The sequence below is a fragment of the Rhinolophus hipposideros genome (genome assembly GCF_964194185.1).
Source record: "Rhinolophus hipposideros genome assembly, chromosome: 3".
Classification (NCBI taxonomy): domain Eukaryota; kingdom Metazoa; phylum Chordata; class Mammalia; order Chiroptera; family Rhinolophidae; genus Rhinolophus; species Rhinolophus hipposideros.
In genome coordinates, this window is record NC_138049.1 from 107414693 (window position 1) to 107438430 (window position 23738).

Genomic DNA, 23738 nt, shown 5'->3' on the forward strand with positions numbered 1-23738 from the left:
TCACACAGTGTCAGAATGAGAGTGGGACTGGAACATGTTTATTTGCAGAGGTCCTTATAGGCACGAGCTAGTTCTTAGGCGCTCATGACATGGGTCCCAGGGAATTTGCACCCTTATTTCAGCCCACAGATGTTATTATGTAGCCATTCCCTACTAGGAGCTGGCTCTGCTTTCCCCACCGTACACTGGACGTCCTTGGGGTTGTCATGCTAAGAAATCGAGTCTTTAGATTCTTATTTCTTCTGCATGTCCAATCACCCCAGCCAGAAATGCCACCTTGTGCTGTCTTGACACTAGGGTCCATTTGGTTTCCCTTTAAGGTTTCTGCCTACCCTGCCCATGAATGACTTAGCAGGCCCCACACTTTAGTCCTGGCTCTGGAGCTGTTTCCTCGATGCGTTGGTAAGTAGGTAGGAGTAGAGAGGGTAGACATGCAGGTTGCAATAGACTACCAGATTAAGGCCTTTCCTAAAAAGAACAGAAACACTGCTTTGACGGTACCTTGGCTTGGTGTAAGGGTCACAGAAGGAAACCAGTGTACCGTGCATGGGTTAGGTCGATGCACACAGGACAAGGCCAGGGTCTGCTCTCGCTGGTTTACCAGCTCTTCTCTTCCCTGGCAGCACTAGCACCCTTGTTTTGTTGTACTTCACAGATGTTGCATTTTCTACAAATCGAAGGCAAGGCCCTCCACCAGTAAAGATTATGGCTCACTTTAGTGCAGTGGCCTGAACATGCAATGTCTCTGAGTATGTCTGTACAAGTGAAGCTTGTAAAAATTCTGCCACCTACATGAAACTGACCAAACCCCAACTCCCTTATTTTAATGGCATTGTGTCTGTTTTCCTTTAAACGAGAAAACTTACTACCTGGATTCCTTTTTTCCCATCTTCCCCCTCCAGCTCATCCCACATAAGTGCACCTTTTCAGTGAACAGCTTTGTATTTCTCTGCCTTTGCTGCTCATCTCCCAGTCCCCTAAGAACTCATGTTCTCCAAACCTTCCCAAGGCCATTCTCCCAAGAATTCGAAAGCATGAGTATGAGACCCACAAAAAGAATAAATGGCAGTGAATGAAGCTACTCTTTATTTGGATATGAAAGCAAACCTCTGAAAAGCCAGGCTACAAACAGGGTCAGCAATAGGATTCCCCACAATATAAGGAAGTTTGGGGGTAGTGCTCTAGGTTTCCCCCAGAATGCCTCAGGTGATGCCATCCAAGAATGTTGAGAACTCACTTGTTAGTGTCAGGCTTACATCTTCCCAGGCATGGTCTCTGCAATTGACCAGTGCTCTGATCACAGACATTCGATGGCAGCAAGGACCTACGACTTGTAACTGGGAATTTCCAGCTCACTGGCAACTTCCTGACGGCAGCGTTATCTTTGGCAGGAAACCATCTCTTCTGTCACCTTGGCCATGAGGGCCTGTTCTAGACCTTGAATCTATAGCAATGGACCCCAGCCCTGTGGGCATTCCCTCCTGGGGAGGCAAGAGAAGGCAGTTCTTAGAACCCAATGGTATTCCCTTGTGACCACCCATGGCCTGGTGGAGCCAGCTGTCTGGCCCCTTGGTGGTGGGCCTTAGGTCTGGACGGTCGCATGACACCCTGAGCACCGGAAGTCAGCCTCCCTGGCAGCCTGGATACTGCAGCCAACACAGGCCACGTGGAACCAGACGTCGCAACCATCACACTGAACCCAGGCCACTGTCTCTTCTTGGGGCAGGAAGCAACAAGGGGCTGCACAGGGCTCCCCACCCCCAATGGCAGGGGCAGTCATGGTGCTCACTGGGTACTTCGGAAGACGCCCAGGACGATTTCTAAAGAAAGTGAGAAAAACCAGGGTCACTGGAAACCTGTAGAAGCCTAATACTTTACCCTGGATGATACCTGAACCTACATAAACTCACCAGACTAAAGGTGAACGTGGTTAGGAGCTAAACCACGTCTTGCCATTCCAACATCTGTTCTCTGTCCACCTCCTACCCCCCACCCCAAGCAGAGGGCCACCTCCCAACCCGAGGCTCTAAAAAGAAATCCAAAGGCAGTGAAACATTGAGACAACCATCTCTCCACTTACCCACTAGGTGTCAGTGGGGTTTTCTCTACTCGGAGTTTTTTCCTGGGCTCTCTAAGGACTAGTGGGGGGCTCTCAGGAGCTTCTCTCTCATCATCCAATTCTGTCAACACTCGGTGAGCCGATTTCCTCCGATTTCTTGGGGGTGGGGCAGAAGGGGTGGTCTCCACTGCCCCAGGGGGAATGGGAGCAGGCGGGCTCTGTGGCCCACCCCCACTCCGCGAGAAGGTGAAGGGCTGGGGCTGGAGCTTGCTGAGGCTGCCAATGGAGTTGAGGATCAGCGTGGCTCTCGGCGCTGAGGCCAGGGTGCCCAGGGGGCGCTGTGGAGCCCCCTGTGGGGGCAGCATGGGCCAGAAACCTGCTCCTGTTCCGTCTTCCCTAGACCGAGGGACGGTAATGGCAGCAAAATCTTGAGGTTTGACATGGACTTGCTGAAACATGAAGTAGAACTCCGAGGAGCTGGTTCCTGGGGGCCCTTCAGGGCCAAAGGTCAGAAGGTCACCATCACTCAACTGCAGCCTGTGACCCCTTGGGAGTCGGACATTATTGACCAAAGTCCCTGTTGATGACGGGCACCAGACAGATACAGAGAATGACAAAAACATGACCAGAGTCAGTAGAGAAATCTGGTCCGGTCTGATTTTTTGGGGAGTGTGAGGAAGAACATGGCACCAGGCATCAAATTCTCACATTCTAAGTCCCTCAGCAGGTGACATCAGATATTAAGCTCTTTCTAAGCTGGGAACAAGTATTTCTTATGTCCTCCCACAGGACAAGGAAGGAACAGTTCTGACATGCTCACTCTCTCCCAGCTCCAATTCAGCATAGCTCAGACTGGGTTTGAATCCTGACTCCACCATTTGCCCGCTTTATGACCCTGGATAAGTTAACCTCTGTGCCTCATTTTCCATGTCTATAAAACGAGGGTGATATTAATGCTCGTCTACATTCAATGCATTTAAAACAGTGCCTGGTTCAATAGTAAGCACTAAATGAATATTGGCTACTGTAGTTATCTAATCCCCACAACACTCCCCAAACAGACCTTACAAAGCTTCCACTTTACCTAAGAGGAAACTAAGACTCAGAGAAATGAAGTGACAGGCCTGAGTTTTCACCTGGGGCCAGTGGCAGAACTCAGATGTGAGCCCAGGCCTTTTGAGGTTGGCTGTGACCACCTCCGAGTCACGGAGTAAGACACATGCCCATATCATTAAAACAATTCAGCATCCTAACTGCCTTAAGACAGGAACAAGGTATCTCAGCAAATCTGGAAACTGAGGTAGGTCTGAGCTTGTCCCCAGAACATCCCCACTGTGATATTTCCCTGCTGCCCCAGGCTCTGGCTCTACCTCCCAGCCCCTGTATGAGCTAAACGGGCCACCAAGAGTCAGCCCGGCAGAGAGCTTCTGACATTGCACACTTTGGGGGGGAAGACAAGAGGTCTGGACTACAACCATCCATCCAACCGGATAGGGAGCCTGGGAAGCAAGCAGGGTCTCTGGGGAGCCCCTTAATCATCCCAGCCCAGAACAGCTCACTGCTCACCTTGGCTGCTGCAGTCCTCCAGGCTGACCCTCCAGTCATCACCCTGGCGCTCGGCGTGCAGCTCTGCGTGGACTCCAGAGATCAGGCCGGGCTCCTGTTGGGGCCTCAAGGCCACATCACACAGGTCAGCCCTGTGGCCCAAGCGATAGGTGCATCCCGCGCCGCTTGGGGGGTGGAAGGTGTAGAGATCACCGCCCCTGCCGCCTCCGATGCGCAGCAGCTGAAAGCAGGGCAGCATGGGCGGCGCCCCTCGGCCCCACCTCTTCCACTTCAGGAATCCATCACCTTCCCCACTCCTGAGCCATGCACGGTGGCCCAAGTTCACTTTCCGTGTGATGCAAACTTGAGCTATGCTTTGTGCAATTTCAACTTTGAGCACACTCCCTGAGCGGTGCAAATCCAGTCCAAGGGTCCTAGGCACGTGAAGCAAAACTGGCTGTCAAGCAGCTTTGAACTGAAAATTTCGGGGAAGGTCCTGGTGCAGTGCAAAAACGAACGCGTCCTATGGCACCTTAGATGAACCGATCCTCAGTCTGCAAAATATTCGGAAAGCCTTCAATCTGTGCAAGGTAACATACATTCGGCAGCTTCTGGGGAACTGGTAACTGTAGGTGTGTATGGGGGCGTCCTACTTCTGTGCAATACTAACTTGTCACCTCTATATAATTTGGGGAAAAGAAGCTTCTTCCTGTCAGATTTGCTTATCCAAATAGAGTAGCCAGCCCTCCTGCTCGCCCGCGCCTCTCTCTTCTGGCCAACCCCTCGCACAAAACTAGTTAGCTTGAACCCCAGTGGAAAGTGACTCCACTGTCACCCCCTGCCAAAAGGCAGTGAAAACGGGTCCCTACGTTCTCTCGCAAAGTGGATCTAAATCCCTGCTTCCCGGCTTTTTCGGGTGGGATAATAACAAAGGAAAGAGCTCCCCGAGATCATGCAAGGCAAACCCAGCCTTTTGCCTCCCCGCCCCAGCCCAGTTTCGGATCTACCGCGCGGTGCAGTCTCGCAGTGGTCTCCTCTCCAGCAGTGGCAGCCTGTGCAGCGTTCCGGGACCCCTCGGGCTCCGGCCCGGGCTGGCGCTCCCGCTTGCTGTTTGACAGCGAGGAAGCCGGGCCAGGAGGGGAGCGGCCTACGCGCGCGGGCAGCTCCGACCCCGCCTTCGGAATTCCCCGGTCCGAACTTCGCGCCAGCGAGCCCGCCCCTCCCCCGTACCCTTCCTGATTGGCCAGCTCCTTTGCCCTCCTCCGTTCCATTGGGCGGGGCGCTGTCGGGCTCCCCCGTTGTCCCGCCTACCCCTTTTTCTGATTAGTTCACAAGTTTTCCCGGGTTCCGGGAGTTAGGAGGAGCCGCCAGGGCGCGGAGGTGCCCCAGCGTGGTAATTGGGCAGGGCTTTAGACACCACTGCGCCTGCGTGTGTGTCTTCCCCGCTCCCCCACTTCCGGTTTTTGAGCGGCCCTCCAATGGGTCTCCTCTGCGCAGGCGCGGTCAGGGGCGGAGGCCAGCGCCGGAGCGAGGTGTAGGGGGCGTGGCGAAGGGGCAAAGGGGGTTCTGGCGCTAGGTGAGGGGGCCTTCGGGAAGAGTCAGTTGGGGGCGGGAAGGGGTGAGACGGGGTGTGGGGTGGGGTCAGGGCCCCGTGGGGGAGGAGGGGCACAGGCGCCAGGTAAAGGAACAGATAAGGGGGTCAGAACAGCCTTAGCGCGCGGGTATGGCGGGGGTGGAGACTCAGGGCTGTCTGGCCGAGTGAAGGGGAACGGACTGAGCCAGCTGGAGTAGGGAGGCGAGAGGAGGCTGTTGAGCTGAGAGGTGAAGGTGAGAGAGAGGGAGCAGAGTAATTCAAGGAAAAGGCAGATTCGGATGGAGGGTGGGAGCGGGCTAGGAATCCTAGATCGAGGGAAAAGTGGGTGAATTTGGGTGGGAGGCTGGGAGACCCTGAAGAGCCCTCGCTGTGCTCTAAGACGCTGAAGAGAGGAGGGTGGGTGGCAGGAATGGAAGTTAAGGGAATAGAGAAACTAAGCGGAAGTTGCTGGAAGGGTTTGCGTGAGATGTCAGGAAGCTGGCTTTTCTGCCAAGGGATCTAGGCTGCCTGGATGCCCAGGGGTTCTGGGAGGCGCCCTGCCTACATGTGGCCACGTTCATCCGGGGTCAGCTTGGGCCAGCGCTTTGATAGGGAAGGACCCAGGAGTCATGGCTTGGTGGTGTCTGGATGGGCCTCCCCAAGGCCTCGCTGAGCCATGGACAGAACTCTGGAGACTGGGCTCGCAGCCCCGGCACCGCACACCTCCAACCAAGAATGGCAGAGACTATAGAAACCTGAGGAGGAGGGTAAAGGCACTACCCAGACCTGAAAAGTTTGAGTAAAGCCTAAGCGCTCCCTCTTAGCTTGTTTCAGTAAATTCCCTCCATCGCATGGTTATTGCCCCACTTCTATCAGGGACCAGGTTGGGTGAAGCAAATGATCTTCGGGTATTTACTACTTCTTTCCAGGAAGTAGAAAAAGAGGAGCTTAGAGCCTGGTGGACATGGCTCTTATTTAAGGATAATGACTGTTATTTTAGGGGTTTTCTCTTTGGAAGGTGGCCTGAAAATTGAGTTGGAGTGCCCTTGTTTCTCCGATTGTCCAGGGGAACATAGATGGCTGGACACAGAATCTAGAGACTTCAAATAATGTGGAGATGTTTCGACCTTCAGGTCAGTGGGACCTGGCAAGGGGACTGGTGATTGTCTCTTCCTGGGAAACTGACCATCTCTGTCCTTGTGATTCCTCAGGTTCCACTGGGCTCATTCCCCCATCCCACTTTCAAGCGCGGCCCCTTCCTACCAAACCAAGAATGGCTCCCACCTGGGTCTCAGACATTCCCTTGGCCCATCAAGATGTCTCAGAGAGGTGGCCAGACAACCAGAAACCTCCAATGATCATTTGGGAACGGGATGTTTCTGGCGATGGGCAGGAGCCAGGGCAGAGAGGCAGGTAGGGGTCCGCTGTCAAACTGTTTTCTCAGGCTGGCTTGCCAGTGACCCTTGCTTACTGAAATTTCATACCTTAGTTTGGTAATTTGTTCATTTTTCCGTAAGCAATAATTGGTGCCTGCAACGCATAAGTAATAAGGCAGCATGCTAGACGATAGGGATGGGGATAACAAAAATGAATAGGAGAAATCCTGATATCAAAGAATTTCAAGTCCGATGGGAAGAGACCGATTGACCAACAGCTAATCGTAATAAGCATGATATACAAAGCAAGGGGAAGAAGTTCAAACTGGACTGCTAGATGGATTCATCCTGATGGAGCACAGGCTGCTGGAGCTGACTGTGCTATTTGTCAGTGTGTTGTCTGTAAAGATTCTTATTCTTGTTTCATGTGTGTCTTTTCCCAAATGTATTAGAATGCCATTCTGCCATTGTGCTCTAGAGTGGGATTGGAGACAGCGCTCCCTCGGACCCCATCAAATAGGGAGGAGCATGATGACGAAGGGGGAGCACTGCAGTGGGTGTCAGGAGACAGAAACACCCTGTTCCTCGTTTGGCACCAGCTAGGGGTCCTTTGGCCAGTCACTTAATTTCTCTAGGCTATAGTTCCCTGCTTAAAAAAAAATTTAAAAAATCCTGTGATTCTGGGCCCCAGTGCGGGAGCAGTGCCAACAGCCATGTTATAAGCTGCCATGTTGTAACTTTATGTGACACCAGTAGAGCCGTGGGCTCTCTCTCTCCTCATCTCCCTCAGACTTTACCTTGACCTTAAATCAGAATTCATAAGTCTCTGCATGTACTTCCAACCTCTCTAATTCAGAATGTGTGGACTAATGACGTGCACATTTCATGTTTAACACAGCCTTGTGTGTAGCTCTCTAGAGGCCATGTTCCATGATCTCCTCCAGCCTTTAGGTCCTTTGAGCCCCGGCACTGGACCTTATATGCTTAGTAGGGCCTCCATGGATGACGAGGGTGATGGAAATGCAGAGATCCCCTGGCCCAGCTTCATTCCCCCGTCTCCCCACATGGGAGCAGAGGGATCTCATCTTCTGTCTCCATTTATGCTCTTGGCCACCTTCCCAGCCTTGGAGATAGGTCTCACCTGTGCTAACCTGTCTTTGAAGGTCCGTGGAGCAGCAGGGGTCACAGGCCCTGAGCCAGCAGGCTGAGCTGATCTCTTGGCAGCTGCAAGAGCTGCGGCGGCTAGAAGAGGAGGCCCGGGTCCTGCGGGAGACCTCGCTGCAGCAGAAGATGAGGCTGGAGGCCCAGGCCCTGGAGCTGGAGGCTCTGGCACGGGCGGAGAGGGCCGGCCGAGCTGAGGCCGAGGGCCTGCGTGCTGCCTTGGCTGGGGCCGATGTTGTCCGGAAGAACCTGGAAGAGGGGAGCCAGCGGGAGCTGGAGGAGATTCAGAGGCTGCACCAGGAGCAGGTGAATGTGGGGGTGGGAAGGGCTCAGCTTCATAGTGGGAAACTGGGCAGTGATTTCCCAGCAGAGAGCAGGAATCAGAGAAAAGCAGTGGGGTGATGAGAAGATGGTGAAGACGATAAAATATGACCTGGAAAGAGGGAGACCTTGGGTGTTTGCTCTTACTCAGACTGCACTTTTCCTCAGGACACCTCCCACACCTGAAGCCCTCCTTCCCCTTCCAGTAGGGAGTACTTTGTCTTCCTACTTTACTCTGGCTACCCGATTCATCTGGGAGCATTAGGGGCAGCGGGGTGGAGGAGTAGGGTCCTGAGGTGGGCTGGGAAGGGGAGATTGTTCAGTTGGTAAGCACTTATCAGAGCTTACTCTGCCATCCCTGAGATCAGAGCCAGGACTCCACGGTGAGCACATCAGCCCGAGTCCTTGCCCTTGTGAGTGGGGCTGACAGCCTAGTGGGGACACACACATTCCGCACTTGATTTAGTCCTAGTTAATTGCAATTGGGAGAAGTGCCCTGAAGGACAAGGGAGCCCTAACCTGGTAGGGGAGTTAAGGAAGGCTATCCTAGTTAAGAAATGAAACCATAAAGATACTGAAGGAAAACCTGGGTGAATTCCTCTGTAACTTCAGAATACGGACGGTTTTTATGCGTGAATCAAAATTCTGAACCATTAAAAAAAGATTGGTACATTGACTTTCTGATACTAAACTTAGGAGTGACAAAATAAAAGTAAAATTAAAGGACAAATGATAAACTAGAAAGGAATACGAGTAGTCACAGCTAAAATCACAGGAAGCGGCTAATACCTCCACTGTGTAATGTGTGCCTAGAAACTGACAAAGGAAACAGAGCCATCCAGTTAAAAAATGGACAAAGGAGATAGTCAAAGACAAATGTAAATGCCTTTAGATTCATAAAAGATGCTTAATGATAAGTTGACATTTATGCAGAATAAGAGCTGGCTGGTGAGGAGACTGGTTGGGTTGCTGTGGGAGCTGGTGTGCCAGTGGCCAGCACGTGTGACAGGAGGGGGCCTGAGAGCCTTGAATGCAGGAGACGAGAGGGCTCTGGGCGGTGGTGTGATTGCAGGACCTCAGGGCCCACATAGAACTTTATCTGAAGAACAGCAGCTAGTGAAACGGGAAAGTGATGTGATGGGATTTGTATTTTACATCTCAAAAGGCCAGTTTTGTGATTTATGTCCAAAAAGACGACTCTGACTGTGGTATGGAAATAGTGCAGGGAGTGGACGACAGACTGGAAATGAGGGCAGCAGCCTCCCTCCTTCCCCTTCCCCCCCACCCCCCCACCCCTGTCCCATGACCCCTCCAGTGTCCCCAGCACCCTTACCACTGTTCGAGGTGCAGTAGGAAAAGGACAAGATTTGTACCTTCCTAGAACTTCCTTTTGAAAGGGGTGTGGCAGACAGTAAGCACACACACACACACACACACACACACACACACTAAGGTCATCTCAGATGATAAGTGCTGGAAGGACAGGAACAGGCTACAGGACTGAGTGATGGTGGGCAGGGATTGGAGGGCCCAGGGCGGCCTTCCCGAGGAGGTGACGTGTGCCCCCTCACCCCTGAATCTGAGCAGCTGGGTAAGCGGGAGAGTGATAGGAGACGGGCTCAGAGAAGTGGGCAGAGGCCAGGGCACAGCGGGTGTCGCAGGCTGAGGGAAGGCCTGGGTTTTGTTGGAATGCCATGGTGAGCCACTGGAGGTTTCTAAGCCTGGTTAGGAGATTGCTGCCGTTGTCCAGGCCTGAGACGAGGGTGGCGTACATCAGGCTGGTGGCAGCGGAGGTGGAGAGAAGTGAAGGTATGATTTCCCGAGACCTGACCGGAACTGCTGATGGATTGGAAAGTGATGGGGGGAGTAAGGCACCAGGGACTGTCTCCATTTGCTGTGCTCAGTGGGGTGATGCGTTGGGTTGTCTGAGGTCACAGAAAGTGGGAGGGGACAAGGCCAAAGCAGGGCGGATTTGGAAAGCCTGGATGTGGGAGTGAGCCAGCTCCTGCTGAGCCCTCTCCCTTCGCAGCTCTCCTCCTTGACACAGGCTCACCAGGAGGCTCTTTCCAGTCTGACCAGCAAAGCTGAGGGCTTGGAGAAGTCTCTGAGTAGTCTGGAGACCCGGAGGGCAGGGGAAGCTAAGGAGCTGGCTGCGGCCCAGAAGGAGGCCGAGCTGCTGCGGAAGCAGCTCAAGTACGTGGGGTGTGGGGACCCCGAGGCGGGCCCAGAGATTGGTGGGTGGGGAGGGTCTCCAGGGTGCCCCGCTGATGGTACCCTATTTCCACCCTAATACTAGCAAAACCCAAGAAGACTTGGAGGCTCAGGTGACCTTGGTTGAGAATCTAAGGAGATATGTAGGGGAACAAGTACCTCCTGAGGTCCACAGCCAGACGTGGGAGTCTGAGCGACAGGAGCTTCTAGAAACCGTGCAGGTGAGAAAGTGTAGGGTGCATGTGTAGGGGGTGGGGGTGGGGCGGGAGGCCAGGATCCCGGGGGAGGGGTCGCCCCTGGGGAGAGCAGCGTCCCCTGAGGGTGCAAACAGGCCTCTCTCCTGCTGGCAGCACTTGCAGGAGGACCGGGCCGGCCTGCACAAGACAGCGGGACTGCTGGAGGTGCGTGTGCAGAGCCTGACACACATCCTGTCCCTGCAGGAGCAGGAGCTGGCCAGGAAGGTAGACCGGGCCTCCCTGTTTGTTGGGGGGGGGGGCAGGGAGGGTGGAGGGCTTTCCTTCCCTGAACTTGCTGCGGCTCCTGCTGCTTGGGCAGCACAGGGAGAAACCGAAATGCTGCCTCCATCCTCTGCTCCCCCAAGAGCCCACACTGTCCCCGTCCTCCACCCCGAAGGTTCAGCCTTCAGATTCCCTGGAGCCTGAGTTCAGCAGGAAGTGCCAGGCCCTGCTGCAGTGCTGGCGGGAGAAGGTGTTTGCCCTGATGGTGCAGCTGAAGGCCCAGGAGCTGGAGCACAGAGCGTGTGTGGAGCAGCTGAAGGGACAGGTCACCCGTCGCCCTTTCTTCCCATGTTCTTCACCCCAACTTGCTCTTTACATAAGGGATGGCATTTATTCAACAAATACTATTGCGTGGTTACCACGTGCTGGGAACATAGCCCTGAACAAAAACAAGTACCTGCTCTCATGAGCTTAGGTTCTGGAGCAGATATCTGCACAATAGGCAAGCAGACGATTAGGTAAGGTCAGGTCGTTATGTGAGCTGTGAAGAAAAAGGTGAACGATCACGTGACACTGCGGGGGTGGGGGGGCAGCCTCAGGCAGGATGCTCAGGGATGGCCTCTTGGAGGAGGTGGCATGTGCAGGTCCTTGTGGGTCACAGGGCAGTTCCTCAAGGTGTGGGCACATGAAACAAGCTTTTGGAAGGAAACCTTGGTTTCCATTCTCAGGAACCCACACTTGTGGTCTCCCTGCATGGTGTTCTTTCAGAGACCTCTGCACCTGCCCCTCAGTGCCCTGCCTCCTGCCCTCCCCCAGGTGGCAGAGCTCCAGGAAAGAGCCACAGTCCAGAGCCAGGAGCAGGCCATCCTGCAGCGCTCCCTGGAGGACAAAGCTGCAGAGGTGGAGGTGGAGCGTGTTGGCGCCAAGGTCAGTGTCAGGCGGGCAGAGGCCAGGGGCAGGCAGAGGCTAAGGGCGGGCAGAGGCCAGGGGCGGGCAAAGGCCAGGGGCCGGCTGGGAAACCCAGCGGGCTGGGTCTGTGGGCCGAGCTGGGGAGGGACCCTGTTCTTCATGGCACCCTTCTAGGCCCTGCACATGGAGCTGAGCCGTGCCCAGGAGGCCTGGCGCCGGCGGCAGCAGCAGACAGCCATGGCTGAGGAGCAGCAGAAGCTCGTGGCCAGTGCCGTCAGCAGGTGTCAGGGATGGGGGGTGTGGGAGGGCAGGGGGGCGGGGGTAGTGTTCCTGCTTCCCCAGGCTCCCGGGCACCTTGGAGTTTAAGAACTCAGGCAAGAGGGGCTGGAAAGCTGGCCATTGGAGGAGCAGGGCAGAGGTATTTCGCCTGTAAAACCTCCTGTGCTTGTTTTTCCTGGGGCAGCCCTCCACGCTCACAGCAGGGTCATTTGGTAGGACTTCCCCTGTGTGTTTGGCCGGAGCTGAGGCAGCACGCCTTGCTGCAGCCTGGTCCAGGAGCAGCCGGAGCTAATGGAGCACCTGCGAGGACCCCCACCTTCAGAGTTGTTCGAGGATGGGGAGTGTGGATACTCGGTCTTTTCTTTCTCTCTTCACAGTTTTACTTGGAAAAACATTTTATCTATTTATTTTTAAAGCTGTACACTTTTACCAGCTTACAGGCATTCTGTATGAAACGTATGAATTTCCTTCTTAATCAATTACAAGCCTGTGTTTCTTGTACCAGCTTCTAGGTGTTTCCTTATATAACCTTTAGAAAGACCTCTAACGAGAAACTCAAGCTTCTCTGGGCTGGGAACATCTCCCCTCAGCCTTGGTCCTTGGGGCACCTGGGCCATGCAGAGCACTTAGCACAGGGCCTGGCTTGTCGCCTGCACTCTGTAAATGCTTACCGTTACCACATGGCTCTTGTTGACTGATCACATAATTGGTTTAACAAAATTGTGGTGCAGGATGGGTCCTTGCCCACCGACCCCTTCTGTTGGATTTGTACCTTGGGGACTAGTTTAACTTTAAAAAGTGATGAAAGTAAAACAATATACAACAAAGGATCCACTGAAGTGAAAAAAGATTGATGAAAGATTTCAGACACGCAAGGAATTAGAGAGGCTAGTTAGGATGAGCCACCGCCCCCAGTCCATCCACGTGATCCTACCTCCAGGAGAACAGTAAGATATGCTGTGCCTAGGGTTTTACTTTGGTGCCAGGACACCACTGAAATGGTTCTTGCTAGTGACCTGTTGCCAAAAAGTACAGAAGGTGTGAAACAGCCCAAGCTCAGTCTGTTGTCTCTTGTTAGAGAGTGTCTAGATGGCTTGGACACCTTATCAGAAAATGGCTTTAATGAGAGCCACAGAAGGGGCTGGAAGCACCCATTCAGACAATTTTCAGGTGAAAGTGGCCTCGCTGTGCCGCTGGGACACAGCCTCCAGCCGTTGTCCTCCGCTTGTTTACTTGGACTCCCTGAGGGGTTCCAGCCCGGCCCCTAGATGCTGCCCTGGCCCTCCCCGGGGACCTGTTTAGGCTTCTTGGCTTTTGTGAGCCACTCTGTCCTGCTTTGGGCACAGCTAGCTGATAAAGCCGCGCACTGACCTTCACTAGTGTCAGAGACTCGTCCCTTGTTGGAGGGGATAACTTTGATCTCTGATGCATAATAGTGATCAAAAAACAGGCTGGGAAAAATAAGCTTTGAAGCTTGCATGAAAAGATACATAGTCGTTTCACGCCTGCTTTGGGCAAGGGCCCCTCAGAAAGCTGGTGGGAGCTATGGGCTTTGTTCTTTAGAAAAATGCACGTAAGTTCACACCCCCCAAACGTGGCACATGTGCCAGGAGAGTCCCCAAACCTGGAGAGGCGTCCAGGGGCCTGCAGGTGGACAAGGCTAACTCAGCCAGCGACTAGCCAGCCTGCCGAGCACTCATGTTGGCTCCGCAGAGTCGTTTTTACTCAGCCCTTTACAGTGTTGTGGCACCTGGGTCCAGATTAGGTCTGGCCCGTGAACCTCATTGTTTTCCTGCAGGACTGTTATTAAAGGTACTGATCGCTAGGACCCAGATGAGAAGCTTACTGTAGGTTTTGGGACCAGGAATAGCTGTGCTTTTCTTATGAGCAACTGGATCATTTTTATCTGCCAGTCACTAAGGGCATAAGCCCTCAGGTTTTCTGTTTTTATTGGCTGAGGAGCTCAGCCCTACTGGCAGTGCACAGAGGTGGGGCCCCAACCTTTGGCTTCAGCTTCTCTCTTCCCCGCTCTGATTCCCCTTGCCTGCTTTCCCCATAGCGGTACAGGTAGAGGGAGTTGTCCCTACAAGGCATGCCAAGTCCTTTTGGGAGTGAGGTGGGGTGGGAGGGTCATGACCTTGTACGTCCTCCAGCTTTCAGACCTGGCTCCAGAGCACCATGGCCGAGGTGGAGCGGGCTGCAGCCCGGCTGCCCAGCCTCAGCAGCAGAGTCAGCTATGCCGTCCGCAAGGTCCACACCATTCAGGGTGGGTAGGGTGACTGCCAGTGTGCCCTGAGAGCCCCAGCCCTCATCCCATACCCATCCCGCTGCTTCTCATCTATCCATGCGTCTCTTTCCCTTACACCCCCCCGCCCCCCAGTCTCCTTTCCTTCTCCGCACACTCATCAGCCTGGTGCTGCCGCCTTTTCTCCCCCAGGCCTGATGGCTCGAAAACTGACCCTTGCTCAGCTGCGCCAGGAAAGGTGAAGTTCGGGGGACAGTGGTGGGTCTTTAAGGTGTTAGTTGCTGGGACCCAAAATAATAGGACTGAGGAGGGAGGGGGCTTAGGGGCCAGGCAGCTGGGTGATCTCCCCCAGTCGGTTTCTCCCCATCAGCTGCCCCCCACCCCCACCAACTGTGGACGTGAGCCTTGAGTTGGAGCAGCTGCGGGAAGAACGGAATCGCCTGGACACAGAACTGCAGCTGAGTGCCCATATCCTCCAGCAGGAGGTGGGCCGCGCCCGGGAGCAAGGTTCGCCTGGTCCTGGGGTCACAGTCGGGTGCACTGGGGGTGAGGAGGGAAGAGCTGGGGTCTAGGGCGTGGATGGGCCGAGTGAGTGTCACCCCTTCCCAGGGGAGGCAGAGCGGCAGCAGCTGAGTGAGGTCGCCCAGCAGCTGGAGCGGGAGCTGCAGCAGACCCAGGAGTCCCTGGCCAGTGTGGGGCTGCAGCTGGAAGCCGCTCGCCAAGGCCAGCAGGAGAGCACAGAGGAGGCCGCCAGTCTGCGCCAGGAGCTGACCCAGCAGCAGGAGCTCTATGGGCAAGGTGTGCGGGAGGGGAAACGGGGTGCCTCAGAGGGTGGGCGGGACCACGCTCCACATCTCCCCCACACACCCCTCTGCACCTTCACCCCAGCTCTGCAAGAGAAGGTGGCTGAAGTGGAAACTCGGCTGCGGGAACAGCTCTCGGAAACAGAAAGGAGACTGAATGAGGCTCGGAGGGAGCATGCGAAGGCCGGTGAGGTTTGCAGGGTGGACGTGGGTTTCCAGGGAGAAGTGCGGAGACAAGGGCATTTTAAAAAGCGTTTGTAAAACTTTCTTTGAAGTATGCAGTTAATGGCACAGCTGAGTTCTCAGGTGGCAGACACACCCACATGGCAGCACCCAGAGCAAGTGACCAGCCCGGGGGCCCCAGAAGCCCCTCTGATGTCTGCCAGCAATGATTATCGACAGCTTTTTATTAGGAAAAATTTCAAACACCTAGACAAGTTAGAGTCATGTGCTGATACTCACATGCCTCCTCTAACTCGATGCAGCTCTTGTTAACCTTCTGCCACATTTGCTCTCTACACACGTGCATTGATATATATACACTTTTGGGGAATTATTTTAAGTGAATTACAAACATATGACTGTTGACCTGCATCTCCCACAAAGAAGAAGATCTCCTATATAACCTCAATTCCATTGTCACCCTTTAAGAAACTGAAAATCTAATACCCAGTCCTTATCCAGATTTCCCCTAAGCAACTCTGGGAAGGTTCGGGGGTGAGGTAGTTCGGGTTTCCAGATTCGGGATTCTAGAGTGTCAGCCACCTCTCCACTGTACAGAAGAGACTGGGTCAGAGTGTAAGTGGCTTCCCTGAGTCACAGCTGGGGACCTAGCATCCTGCCCATTGGTCCAGTCTTGTTTTCATGGTGCCTTGCTACCTCTGGGCTTCCCCACACCTGTCCCCTCTGTGCCCTGGTTTCCCCCTAGTGGTCTCCCTGCGCCAGATCCAGCGCAAAGTCACCCGGGAAAAGGAGCGGAACCAGGAGCTCAGGCGCCTGCAGGATGAGGCCCGGAAGGAGGAGGGGCTGCGGCTGACCCAGCGCCTGCAGGAGCTAGAGAGGGACAAGGACCTCATGCTGGTGGGGAGGCGAGAAGGGCCCTGGGGCTGGTTGGGGCCTAGAGGTGTGGAAAGGGAGGGAGGCTGTGCCCGGGCTAGGTGGTGTTTAACCCTCTCCTTCCCAGGCCACCTTGCAGCAGGAGGGTCTCCTCTCCCGTTACAAGCAGCAGCGATTATTGGCAGTTCTTCCTTCCCTGCTGGATAAGGCGAAGTCTGTGGACTCCAGCCCTAGGCCTTCAGGTTCTTCAGCACCAGCAGTGGTGCCCTCCACCAGGGAGCCCCTAAAAGGTAGTGGTCTTAAGTGGGAAGGGGCGGATCGGGGCTTCAGGAGCCTCTGCCCAGACACTCTTGAGTGCACGTGCATTGTTCTCTGACCCTTGGAGGCCTCCAGCCTCTTTTGTCCATACCTGTCTTGGACCAGAGAACCTCCTTCCTCATAACCCTGCTATTCTGTGGCAGCCCTGTTCTCTGCACATAACCACGACAGCCTTTTGTATGGTTCCTATCTTTTGGGGTCTTCTTTCCCAGGATCCCTCTCTGTGCTGCTTGATGACCTGCAGGGCCTGAGTGAGGCCATTTCCAAAGAGGAAGCTATTGCTCAAGGAGACAACCAGAATGCCCCTGCGCCCGTCTGCCATTGAGCAACCTGGAGCTCGGGGGCCCAGGGGCCAGGAGAGTGGTGGAGAGGGGGGTTTGGGGACACCAGCTCAGTCCCCTGCCCCATCCAGATGCCCTCGGGTACACCAGCCACCAAGATGTCTGAATTCTGGGACTTAATAAAGATGACTACAGTAGGAGCTGTTGTGTGGACATGCGCTCTGGGAATACAAGGACTTCTCCCTGGAGCCCCCTCTCGGGAAATGTGAGAGGTGGTCCCATCTTCCTCTGCATGGCATCTTTTTCAAAACCCCTTTCTTAGGCTGCTTGGGAAGCTTTTTGAGAAGCTCCAGGTTTTCTTTATTCTCTACTTTTGTTTTAAAACTTTTTCCGTCTGGAAGATGACCAGTGCCAGGAGTGAGGAAGATGAAACATTCACTCCCTCAACAGGAATCTCAGCCAGGTGGTGTCCTAGCTCTTGATGCGCAGGTCCTTGCTCCTGGGTGCTTACATTCTAGGGGGAGGACACAATGGACAGATGAGCATTTCACACAAGAGCTATGAAAAGAAAGTAAACGTCAGTGAAGTGATAGAAACTGACTGTGGGCCAGGACGGCATCAGGTGAGGGGACAGGAAAAGCTTCTTTGAGGAGGGGATGTTGTGCTGAGACCTGAGGGGTGAGGAGCCAGAGGGCGGCGGCCATTGGGAGAGTGTCTGGTGGGGGTGAGGGGGGAGCCGGCAAGCGCAGAGCCCAGAGGCCAGGAGGGAGGGTGCTGCCACGAGAGGCCAGACAGGACACGCTGAGTTGGTAGAAAGCCCTCGGAGAACTTTTTAAACTGGGAAGTAGCCACACAATTCGATTTACGTTTTTAAGAGGACTGGTTGTAGGTGTAGGGCAGGATGGAGAGGCCAATTAGGAGGGTGGGGGAGAGGCTGGGAGAGAGGGAGCTTCCGCACGGTGCGCGGACTGGTTTGGCTTTGCGGTGAGCCACAGAGGGACAGTGGTGTCCCTTACTGCTGCAGAGAGACCACGTGGGGAACAACTTGGGGAGAAAGTGGGTTCTGTTTGGAACATTACTTCTGAGGCTCATTAGACCTGCAGGCAGAGGAGTCCTTCCTGACGGAAAGTTCTAGTAGGATCCCTGAGAGACTTAGGCAAGACTTAAACTAAGACGCAAAGGACGTGGGCACAGAGTTGGAGCCAAGGACCAGGGGAGGGGGCCAAAGGGGCAGGAGGAGATTCCAGAGGGAGGACAAGTCTGGGATGCTTGGGAGCTGAGGCAGCCTCTTCCTGGGCCTCGGGGCCATGACTGATGGAATCCGGTCTGAGGTGGGGAGAAGGAATCAGGATGTCCTCATTTCCTTCCTCACATGCAGTCAGCCTGGGTGGTTGTCACTGCTCAGAGGCCCCCTGTGTGCCTGAAAAAGGCACATGCTGGACAGCAGCCTGCTTGGTTCCTGAGACAAGTGAAAGTTCTGAGCCCAGAGAGGGAGTGCTCAAAGGGACCGACAGACGGCCCCTGTGCCTCCCACCCCATTGTCCTGCCACAGCCCTATAATTATACTGCTTCCCGGCTCCTGGTTGCTCCCATTCCTTAACTTCAGTGGCTTCGAGGAATGAAAGCTGGAAGTCTGTGTGGTTATGGAGATGACAGGTGGCGCTGATTGCTGCAGGGTGTGTGTGAAGAGGACATGACAACAAGGGTGGCGTGACCAAGGTCCAGGTCATTGGTAATGCCAATGCTGTGTTGGCTGGGTCCTGAGCTGAGGGACGCCAACCTCAGAGGTTACACATCAGCTGGGCCTTCCAAACTGGTATGACCAGTTAGGTTCTGATTCCTTTTGTCACTGGGCTGGCCCCACCCCAGAGATTCGCCGCCTCTCCCATATAAAGCCTCTTGGGCTCCCCAGGCATCCCGACTGAGCCCACCCCTGGCTTTGGGGACGAGGCAACAGCCATGATGCTCAGCTGGAAGCTACTGGGGATCCTGGTCCTTGGTCTGTACACCAGAGGTGAGCTGGGGACAGAGGCCAGGAGTGCAATTTTGGGTGACGGGGAATGGGCAAGGTGAGAGGAGGGTGCCCACTAAGAAGGAACGAGTGAACTGGATACATAGGGAGGAGGAGGAGCTGGTGATTCGTGTGAGGGGAAGAGTGCAGGGGGTGTGGGAGTGGCGTGTAGTGCAGAATAAGTGATTGCTGCTTGGGGTGTGGACCCATGTGGCGATTCAGACCAGAATTCAGATGTGTGGACCTGAGGGCTGTTAAGGAGGGTGGAGGTCATTGTAGAGGTGGGGGCTGGGTGCCACATGGGACCAAGGTGGAGACCATTTGGGGGCTGCAGACCAGCATTGGGGCCATGCCAATGGGCTGTTCCCAACCAGAGTTGGATGGAGCTTATTTGGGGGGGAGGTCCTTTCAGTTTAAAGATGAAGTTAATGGTTTAAGACCGTTTCCATGTCATTTTAAGATCACCTCAGTATTTTGCAAATATGTGGGGAGCTCTTTGAGAGTTGCTTCTGAGCTCTGTCTGCGGGGTCAGCTCAGGCTGCGGTCCGTCCCAGATGGGCTGCGTTCCCTCGGTCTGGGGCTGGACTGGGGCTGGATCTGGCCCTCACCACCTCTTACCGTTCTCCTTCCTCCTCTATAGGCATCTCAGGCAGTGGAGACCACCCCTCCCCCCCACCCACAGAGGCTGGAGAGGAGGGCTCCCCAACACTGCCTCAGGGTGCCCCAATCCCTGGTAAGCCTTGGCCAGGGACACCCCCTCTCTTTGAGGACCCTCCCCCTCCAGGCCCCAGTCGTCCCTGGAGAGACCTGCCTGAATCTGGAGTCTGGCCTCCTGAGCCTCCTAGAACTGACCCCCCTCAACCTCCCCTGCCTGATGACCCCTGGCCAGCAGGACCCCAGCCTCCAGAAAACCCCTGGCCTCCTGCCCCTGAGGTGGACCATCCGCCCCAGGATGAGCCATTCCTTGATCCGCCCAGGGAAGAGTACAGATAACCGCATCTCCAGAGGCACCCTGGGCCTCCGGGCAGAGTGCACCCACGCCCATCTCTGATTTCTGATTTCCCTCGAATTCTTCCCAGTTTGGCCTAACTCCTTGATTCCCTCCCTCATTCCCTCAATTATATTCTGAACCCGGAATGTGTCACTCGCAATATTTTTCTATCCGCTCCTGATATCCGTGCTTAGCCCACACGTTTCCCGCTCCGTTTTTCTCTGACGCCGAAGCGTCCAGCCCTGTCCCCAGGCCCTGCCTCCCACTTCCTGGTCCCCGCCCTGGAGCTCCTGGCCCGCGGGCCGCTCTGTGTTTTCTGCTGCCCCCTGGTGGCTGACGGCTGGGAACCATCAGGAGACTGATGGTGCTTCCATGAAATGGAAAAATAAAAACCATGTTTTCTTAATTTTGAATCTAGGCTCCTTCTTTGCCAGTGATTAGGTCTTTGAATACGCAGATGGCCTCCTCAGCCACACACCTACGGAGATCTGGAAGTACTTGGAGAGTTCCTGGCTTGCCCATATGCATCAGGATATGGAGCTCAGCTGAAGGGGGTTTGGAAATGTAACTCTTAGAGTTACAAGGACATTCAGACCCACATTTCTTACATCCTGGGACCCCTATTTGAAGAATTCTCATTCTTTAATAACTTATAGTTTGCAAAGTCCTGGCGAAACATGAAAACGTTCCAGGGGCATGTGTGCAGGACCAAGTTATTTTTGTTTTGTTTTGTTTTTTGTTTTGTTTTTGTGTGTGTGTGTGTTTTTTCTGACACCAGCCAGTGCTCTTTCCACCAGGCCAGGCTGGCTGCAGAAAGGCCAGTCTCACTTTGTCCTTCTCTATGTCTTCCAAACCGAGTCCCAGATGAATTTGGTGCTGGGCCCACCAAAGGTGGCATGTGGGCAGGCAGCTGCTTCTCCCAGCTGGGATCCTCAGCATTAAAGAGAGAAGCTACTTTCCTGGGTTGGGAGAGGACCAAGTTTTAAGGGGATCAGTGTGGGGACAAAGCCCCAAAAAACAGTTTCCAGGCTCTCGGCCTCACATAGAAAGGTGCTGGCTCGGGTAGTAAATGGCCATCAACTGTGATTGGATGACCATCAGTTGTGGCTAGTTGGCCGTCAGCTGTAACCAGTGAGCCATTGGCCACTGATATAACTGCTGTGGCTACACTAGCAGAAGGAATGGGGGCTAGCAAGAGCGGATTGCAGAGGTGGATGCCGCCAGTGAGAATATATTGGTTTGACTCCCCTACTTATGGCTCTGTGGGTGTTCCTTTTTGGTTTCACCATGTCCTGCGTTCTTATGTGGGGAGCGGGACCAGAGACCCCGCTGGACGCCCCGCACGACAAATGGCACAGCGAGCAGGGTCTCCTGCGTGACAATCAGTTTTCACAAATATATACGCCCCTTCCAAAAATGAATCTGCCAGAGAACCGTGTTGTCCTTTCCACCTGATTTCAGTAACAAGCCACCCATCTCCCACGAAACAGGAGCTGGACTAGTCTGGGGAGGCTTCCAGAAAGAGGATGCAGTCGGAACGGCAGGTGCGTGGCTGAAGGACCAGCTAGGAAGGGGTAGACCCGGGCTTCACACGTTGGCGTAGGCGCAGAGGCTGCGGGGAGGTGGGGGCAATCCTTTCCTGACCCCCCTCCACACACGTGTGCTCCAGCCACCGCTGGCCTCGGCTCTCCTGTGTGCTGTGCCCAGCTGCCTGCCAGTCCTTCCTCTCCTGCAGTCAGTGACCTTTCTCCAGGCGCCGCTCGCCACCCCTACCCTGTGCCCCAGCGTTCTGGATGCAGCTCTGCCTGAAGCACTGATTCAGGCCTAGCTGTCCTCACCTCCTAGGCTCCGTGCTCTTGGAGGCAGAGACTGTTCTGCACATTTCTTCTCAGACGCTTTCACCATGTTGGTGCCTACTGACTCCCAGTGTGCTGTCACTCACCGCAGCTCACCTATGTTGGCTGCCAGGACTTTGCCAGGTGCCAAAAGTGCTGGAAGCACCTGGAAATGTGTCTCCCCTACAATCCTCCAGACGCCCCCCCAACCCAGGCCTAAATGGACGGACAAATATGGGGCTACCCCATTCCTCTCAGCCCAGGCTACGCTCCATGAGACTTTGCTTGGCCTACGCTTCCTTTCCAGGTCCATGTCCCCACTCCCCTTCCCTCCTTCTCACCCTCATCACTTTTTTTTTTTTTTAATTTTATTGGGGAAGGAGAACAGGACTCCACTGGGGAACAGTGTGCACTTCCAGAACCCCTCTTCAAGCAAGTTGCTGTCCTTTCAGTCCTAGCCGTGGCGGGTGCAGCCCAGCTCCAGGTCCAGCCGCCGTTTTCTAGTTGCAGGGGGTGGAGCCCACCATCCCTCGAGGGACTTGAGGAGTTGAACTGGCAACCTTGTGGCCGAGAGCCCACTGGCCCATGTGGGAATCGAACCGGCAGCCCCCAGAGCCAGGAGCATGGAGCTCCAATAGCCTGAGCCACCGGGCCGGCCCCTCATCACTTTTTAATAATCCCTTTTACTTGAATCTTTGTCTCAAGATCTGCTTCTAATGAATCCAACCCAAGACACAAAGTACCGTTTGCAACAAACCATTGCAGCTACTTTTTACTGCGATTTGCCGTATGGCCACCGTTGTCAAATGCCCTACAGATTAAGTTCTCACTTAATTTGCACAATAACCCTATTGTTATCACTGTTTTGGAGAAAAGAGAAACAGAGGCAAGAGAGGTAGTCCTGCAAGGTCACACAGGAGACAAATGGCAAAACTGAGGTTTGAATTAAAGTCTGTCATATGTCAATGTCTCTGATTTTAACCACTACATTTTTTTCTATCTCTTTGTTCATCTGTGTAACACTTGACATGAAATACAGTGCTTGGCTTTCATGGACACTTTATGCATATGTTAGTCAGGGTTCTCCAGAGAAACAGGACCAATAGAATAAAATAATGGAGATTCATTATAGGAATTGGCTCTCAACATTGTAGAGCCTGAGGCAGTCGCATGACCTACCTTCTACAAACTGGAGACCCAGGAAAACCAATGCAGTAATTCAGTCTGAGCCTCTGAGCCTGAAGGCCTCAGAATCGGGAGTGGACCGTTTAGGTCCCAGTCCAAGTGGAAAGGCCAGGAGTGCGGAAGGTGGATGTCCCAGCTCAGAGGGCAAATTCGCCCTTCCTCCACTGTCTTGTTCTATTCAGTCCTCACAGATTGGATGCCGCCTGTCCCCTTATGGAGGGTGAATCTTCTCTACTCAGTCTACCTAATCTCTTTTAGAAACACCCTCACAGATACACCCATAAACACTGTTTTACCAGCTCTCTGGGTATCCCTTAGCCCAGTCAAATTGACAAAGAAAATTAACCATCAAATAACATGATTAATGGCTGAATTCATTAATGAATGGTGAGTTTGGGCAACAGAGAGTAGATTGAAATGATTAGAGTTGACGGGTTTGGTGAGAAATTAGGGAAGACATGGGTGCTGGGCTCAGGAGCAAATATCTGAAAATCTTTCTCCTCTGATAGAACTGTGTCCAACTGTGGGAAGGAACACATACCCCTCTGTGTATACTGTGGCAGGGAGGTGTGGGTGGAAGGGAGCCACGTAAGAAACGTGAATTTTTATGAGTTTATTTGAGCCAAACATGGCATATACCAGGGAACAAGATCTCAAGTGCTCCTGAGAATAGCAGTTTGCAGTTTCTTTTTAAGGAGGGAATTTAAGGAAGATTAAATGAAGAAGGGAGAAAGCAAGGCAGGACTGGATTACAGGATAGTTAAGATTATGCTCTCTTGAGGGTGGTTACGACTTTGAGGGGTATCATTTCTGGCATTTCAAAGGTGTGTTCACCTAGCTGCACAGGCTTATAAACCTTTCACTACAGAAGGTAGAGGCCTGGGGCACGACTACCCACCGTGACCTGCCAGTTAGGAATTTATGATTTATTATAGCACCCCTTTTTTGTCCACAAAGGGAAGAAAGAAGTCTGTACCCCCTCAAACTGACCCACAGCAAGCTCCCAAGTTTGTTGCAAATGGAAAGGGGAAAAGGAGAGAGAAAGTGAGAGAAAGGAACTGAGACCCTGATGTGTCCCAGGAAAAGAGTCAGGGCTCTTATTGTTTTACTTAATTTCCACA

At 53.9% G+C, this 23738-nt stretch overlaps 3 protein-coding genes across 10 annotated transcripts; 2 read left to right on the top strand and 1 right to left on the bottom strand.

Annotated features, from left to right (window-relative positions):
* Positions 1-1064: 1064 nt before the first annotated feature.
* TCF19 (transcription factor 19) lies at positions 1065-4768 on the bottom strand. Its single transcript, XM_081044163.1, has 3 exons — positions 3626-4768; positions 2081-2636; positions 1065-1820 (listed from the first exon to the last, which is right to left on the bottom strand). The coding sequence occupies exons 1-3, from the start codon at positions 3861-3863 to the stop codon at positions 1583-1585; spliced, it is 1032 nt and encodes a 343-aa protein (XP_080900289.1). The 5' UTR covers positions 3864-4768; the 3' UTR covers positions 1065-1582.
* A 335-nt stretch (positions 4769-5103) lies between these two features.
* On the top strand, positions 5104-16794 carry CCHCR1 (coiled-coil alpha-helical rod protein 1). Of its 8 annotated transcripts, none has more exons than XM_081044096.1 (18): positions 5104-5180; positions 6244-6310; positions 6389-6590; positions 7717-8020; positions 10065-10228; positions 10332-10467; positions 10597-10707; positions 10880-11029; positions 11521-11631; positions 11788-11894; positions 14046-14158; positions 14330-14375; positions 14508-14644; positions 14747-14935; positions 15026-15127; positions 15869-16020; positions 16124-16286; positions 16527-16794. In XM_081044096.1, exons 2-18 carry the CDS (start codon positions 6295-6297, stop codon positions 16637-16639), a joined length of 2316 nt encoding a protein of 771 aa, XP_080900222.1. In that variant the 5' UTR covers positions 5104-5180; positions 6244-6294; the 3' UTR covers positions 16640-16794. The 8 variants fall into 8 exon arrangements, with proteins under 8 accessions (XP_080900222.1, XP_080900224.1, XP_080900223.1 ...); XM_081044097.1 differs by having other exon boundaries at positions 5106-5180; positions 6196-6310; XM_081044093.1 differs by lacking the exon at positions 5104-5180 and adding an exon at positions 5515-5944.
* A 1760-nt stretch (positions 16795-18554) lies between these two features.
* On the top strand, positions 18555-19599 carry PSORS1C2 (psoriasis susceptibility 1 candidate 2; the record flags this gene model as incomplete). Its single annotated transcript, XM_081044173.1, has 2 exons — positions 18555-18609; positions 19247-19599. 2 exons carry the CDS (start codon positions 18555-18557, stop codon positions 19597-19599), a joined length of 408 nt encoding a protein of 135 aa, XP_080900299.1.
* Positions 19600-23738: the final 4139 nt, after the last annotated feature.

Excerpts from the sequence above, each read along its gene's own strand:
- TCF19 (XM_081044163.1), bottom strand. The coding sequence starts at position 3,863 with ATGCTGCCCTGCTTTCAGCTGCTGCGCATCGGAGGCGGCAGGGGCGGT. Across the intron at positions 2,637-3,625 it reads GGAGGACTGCAGCAGCCAAG|GGACTTTGGTCAATAATGTC; the intron begins GTGAGCAGTGAG and ends CGTCATCAACAG. Across the intron at positions 1,821-2,080 it reads ACCCCACTGACACCTAGTGG|AAATCGTCCTGGGCGTCTTC; the intron begins GTAAGTGGAGAG and ends CACTTTCTTTAG.
- CCHCR1 (XM_081044092.1), top strand. The coding sequence starts at position 5,807 with ATGGCTTGGTGGTGTCTGGATGGGCCTCCCCAAGGCCTCGCTGAGCCA. Across the intron at positions 10,468-10,596 it reads AGCTTCTAGAAACCGTGCAG|CACTTGCAGGAGGACCGGGC; the intron begins GTGAGAAAGTGT and ends TCCTGCTGGCAG. Across the intron at positions 11,632-11,787 it reads TGGAGCGTGTTGGCGCCAAG|GCCCTGCACATGGAGCTGAG; the intron begins GTCAGTGTCAGG and ends GCACCCTTCTAG.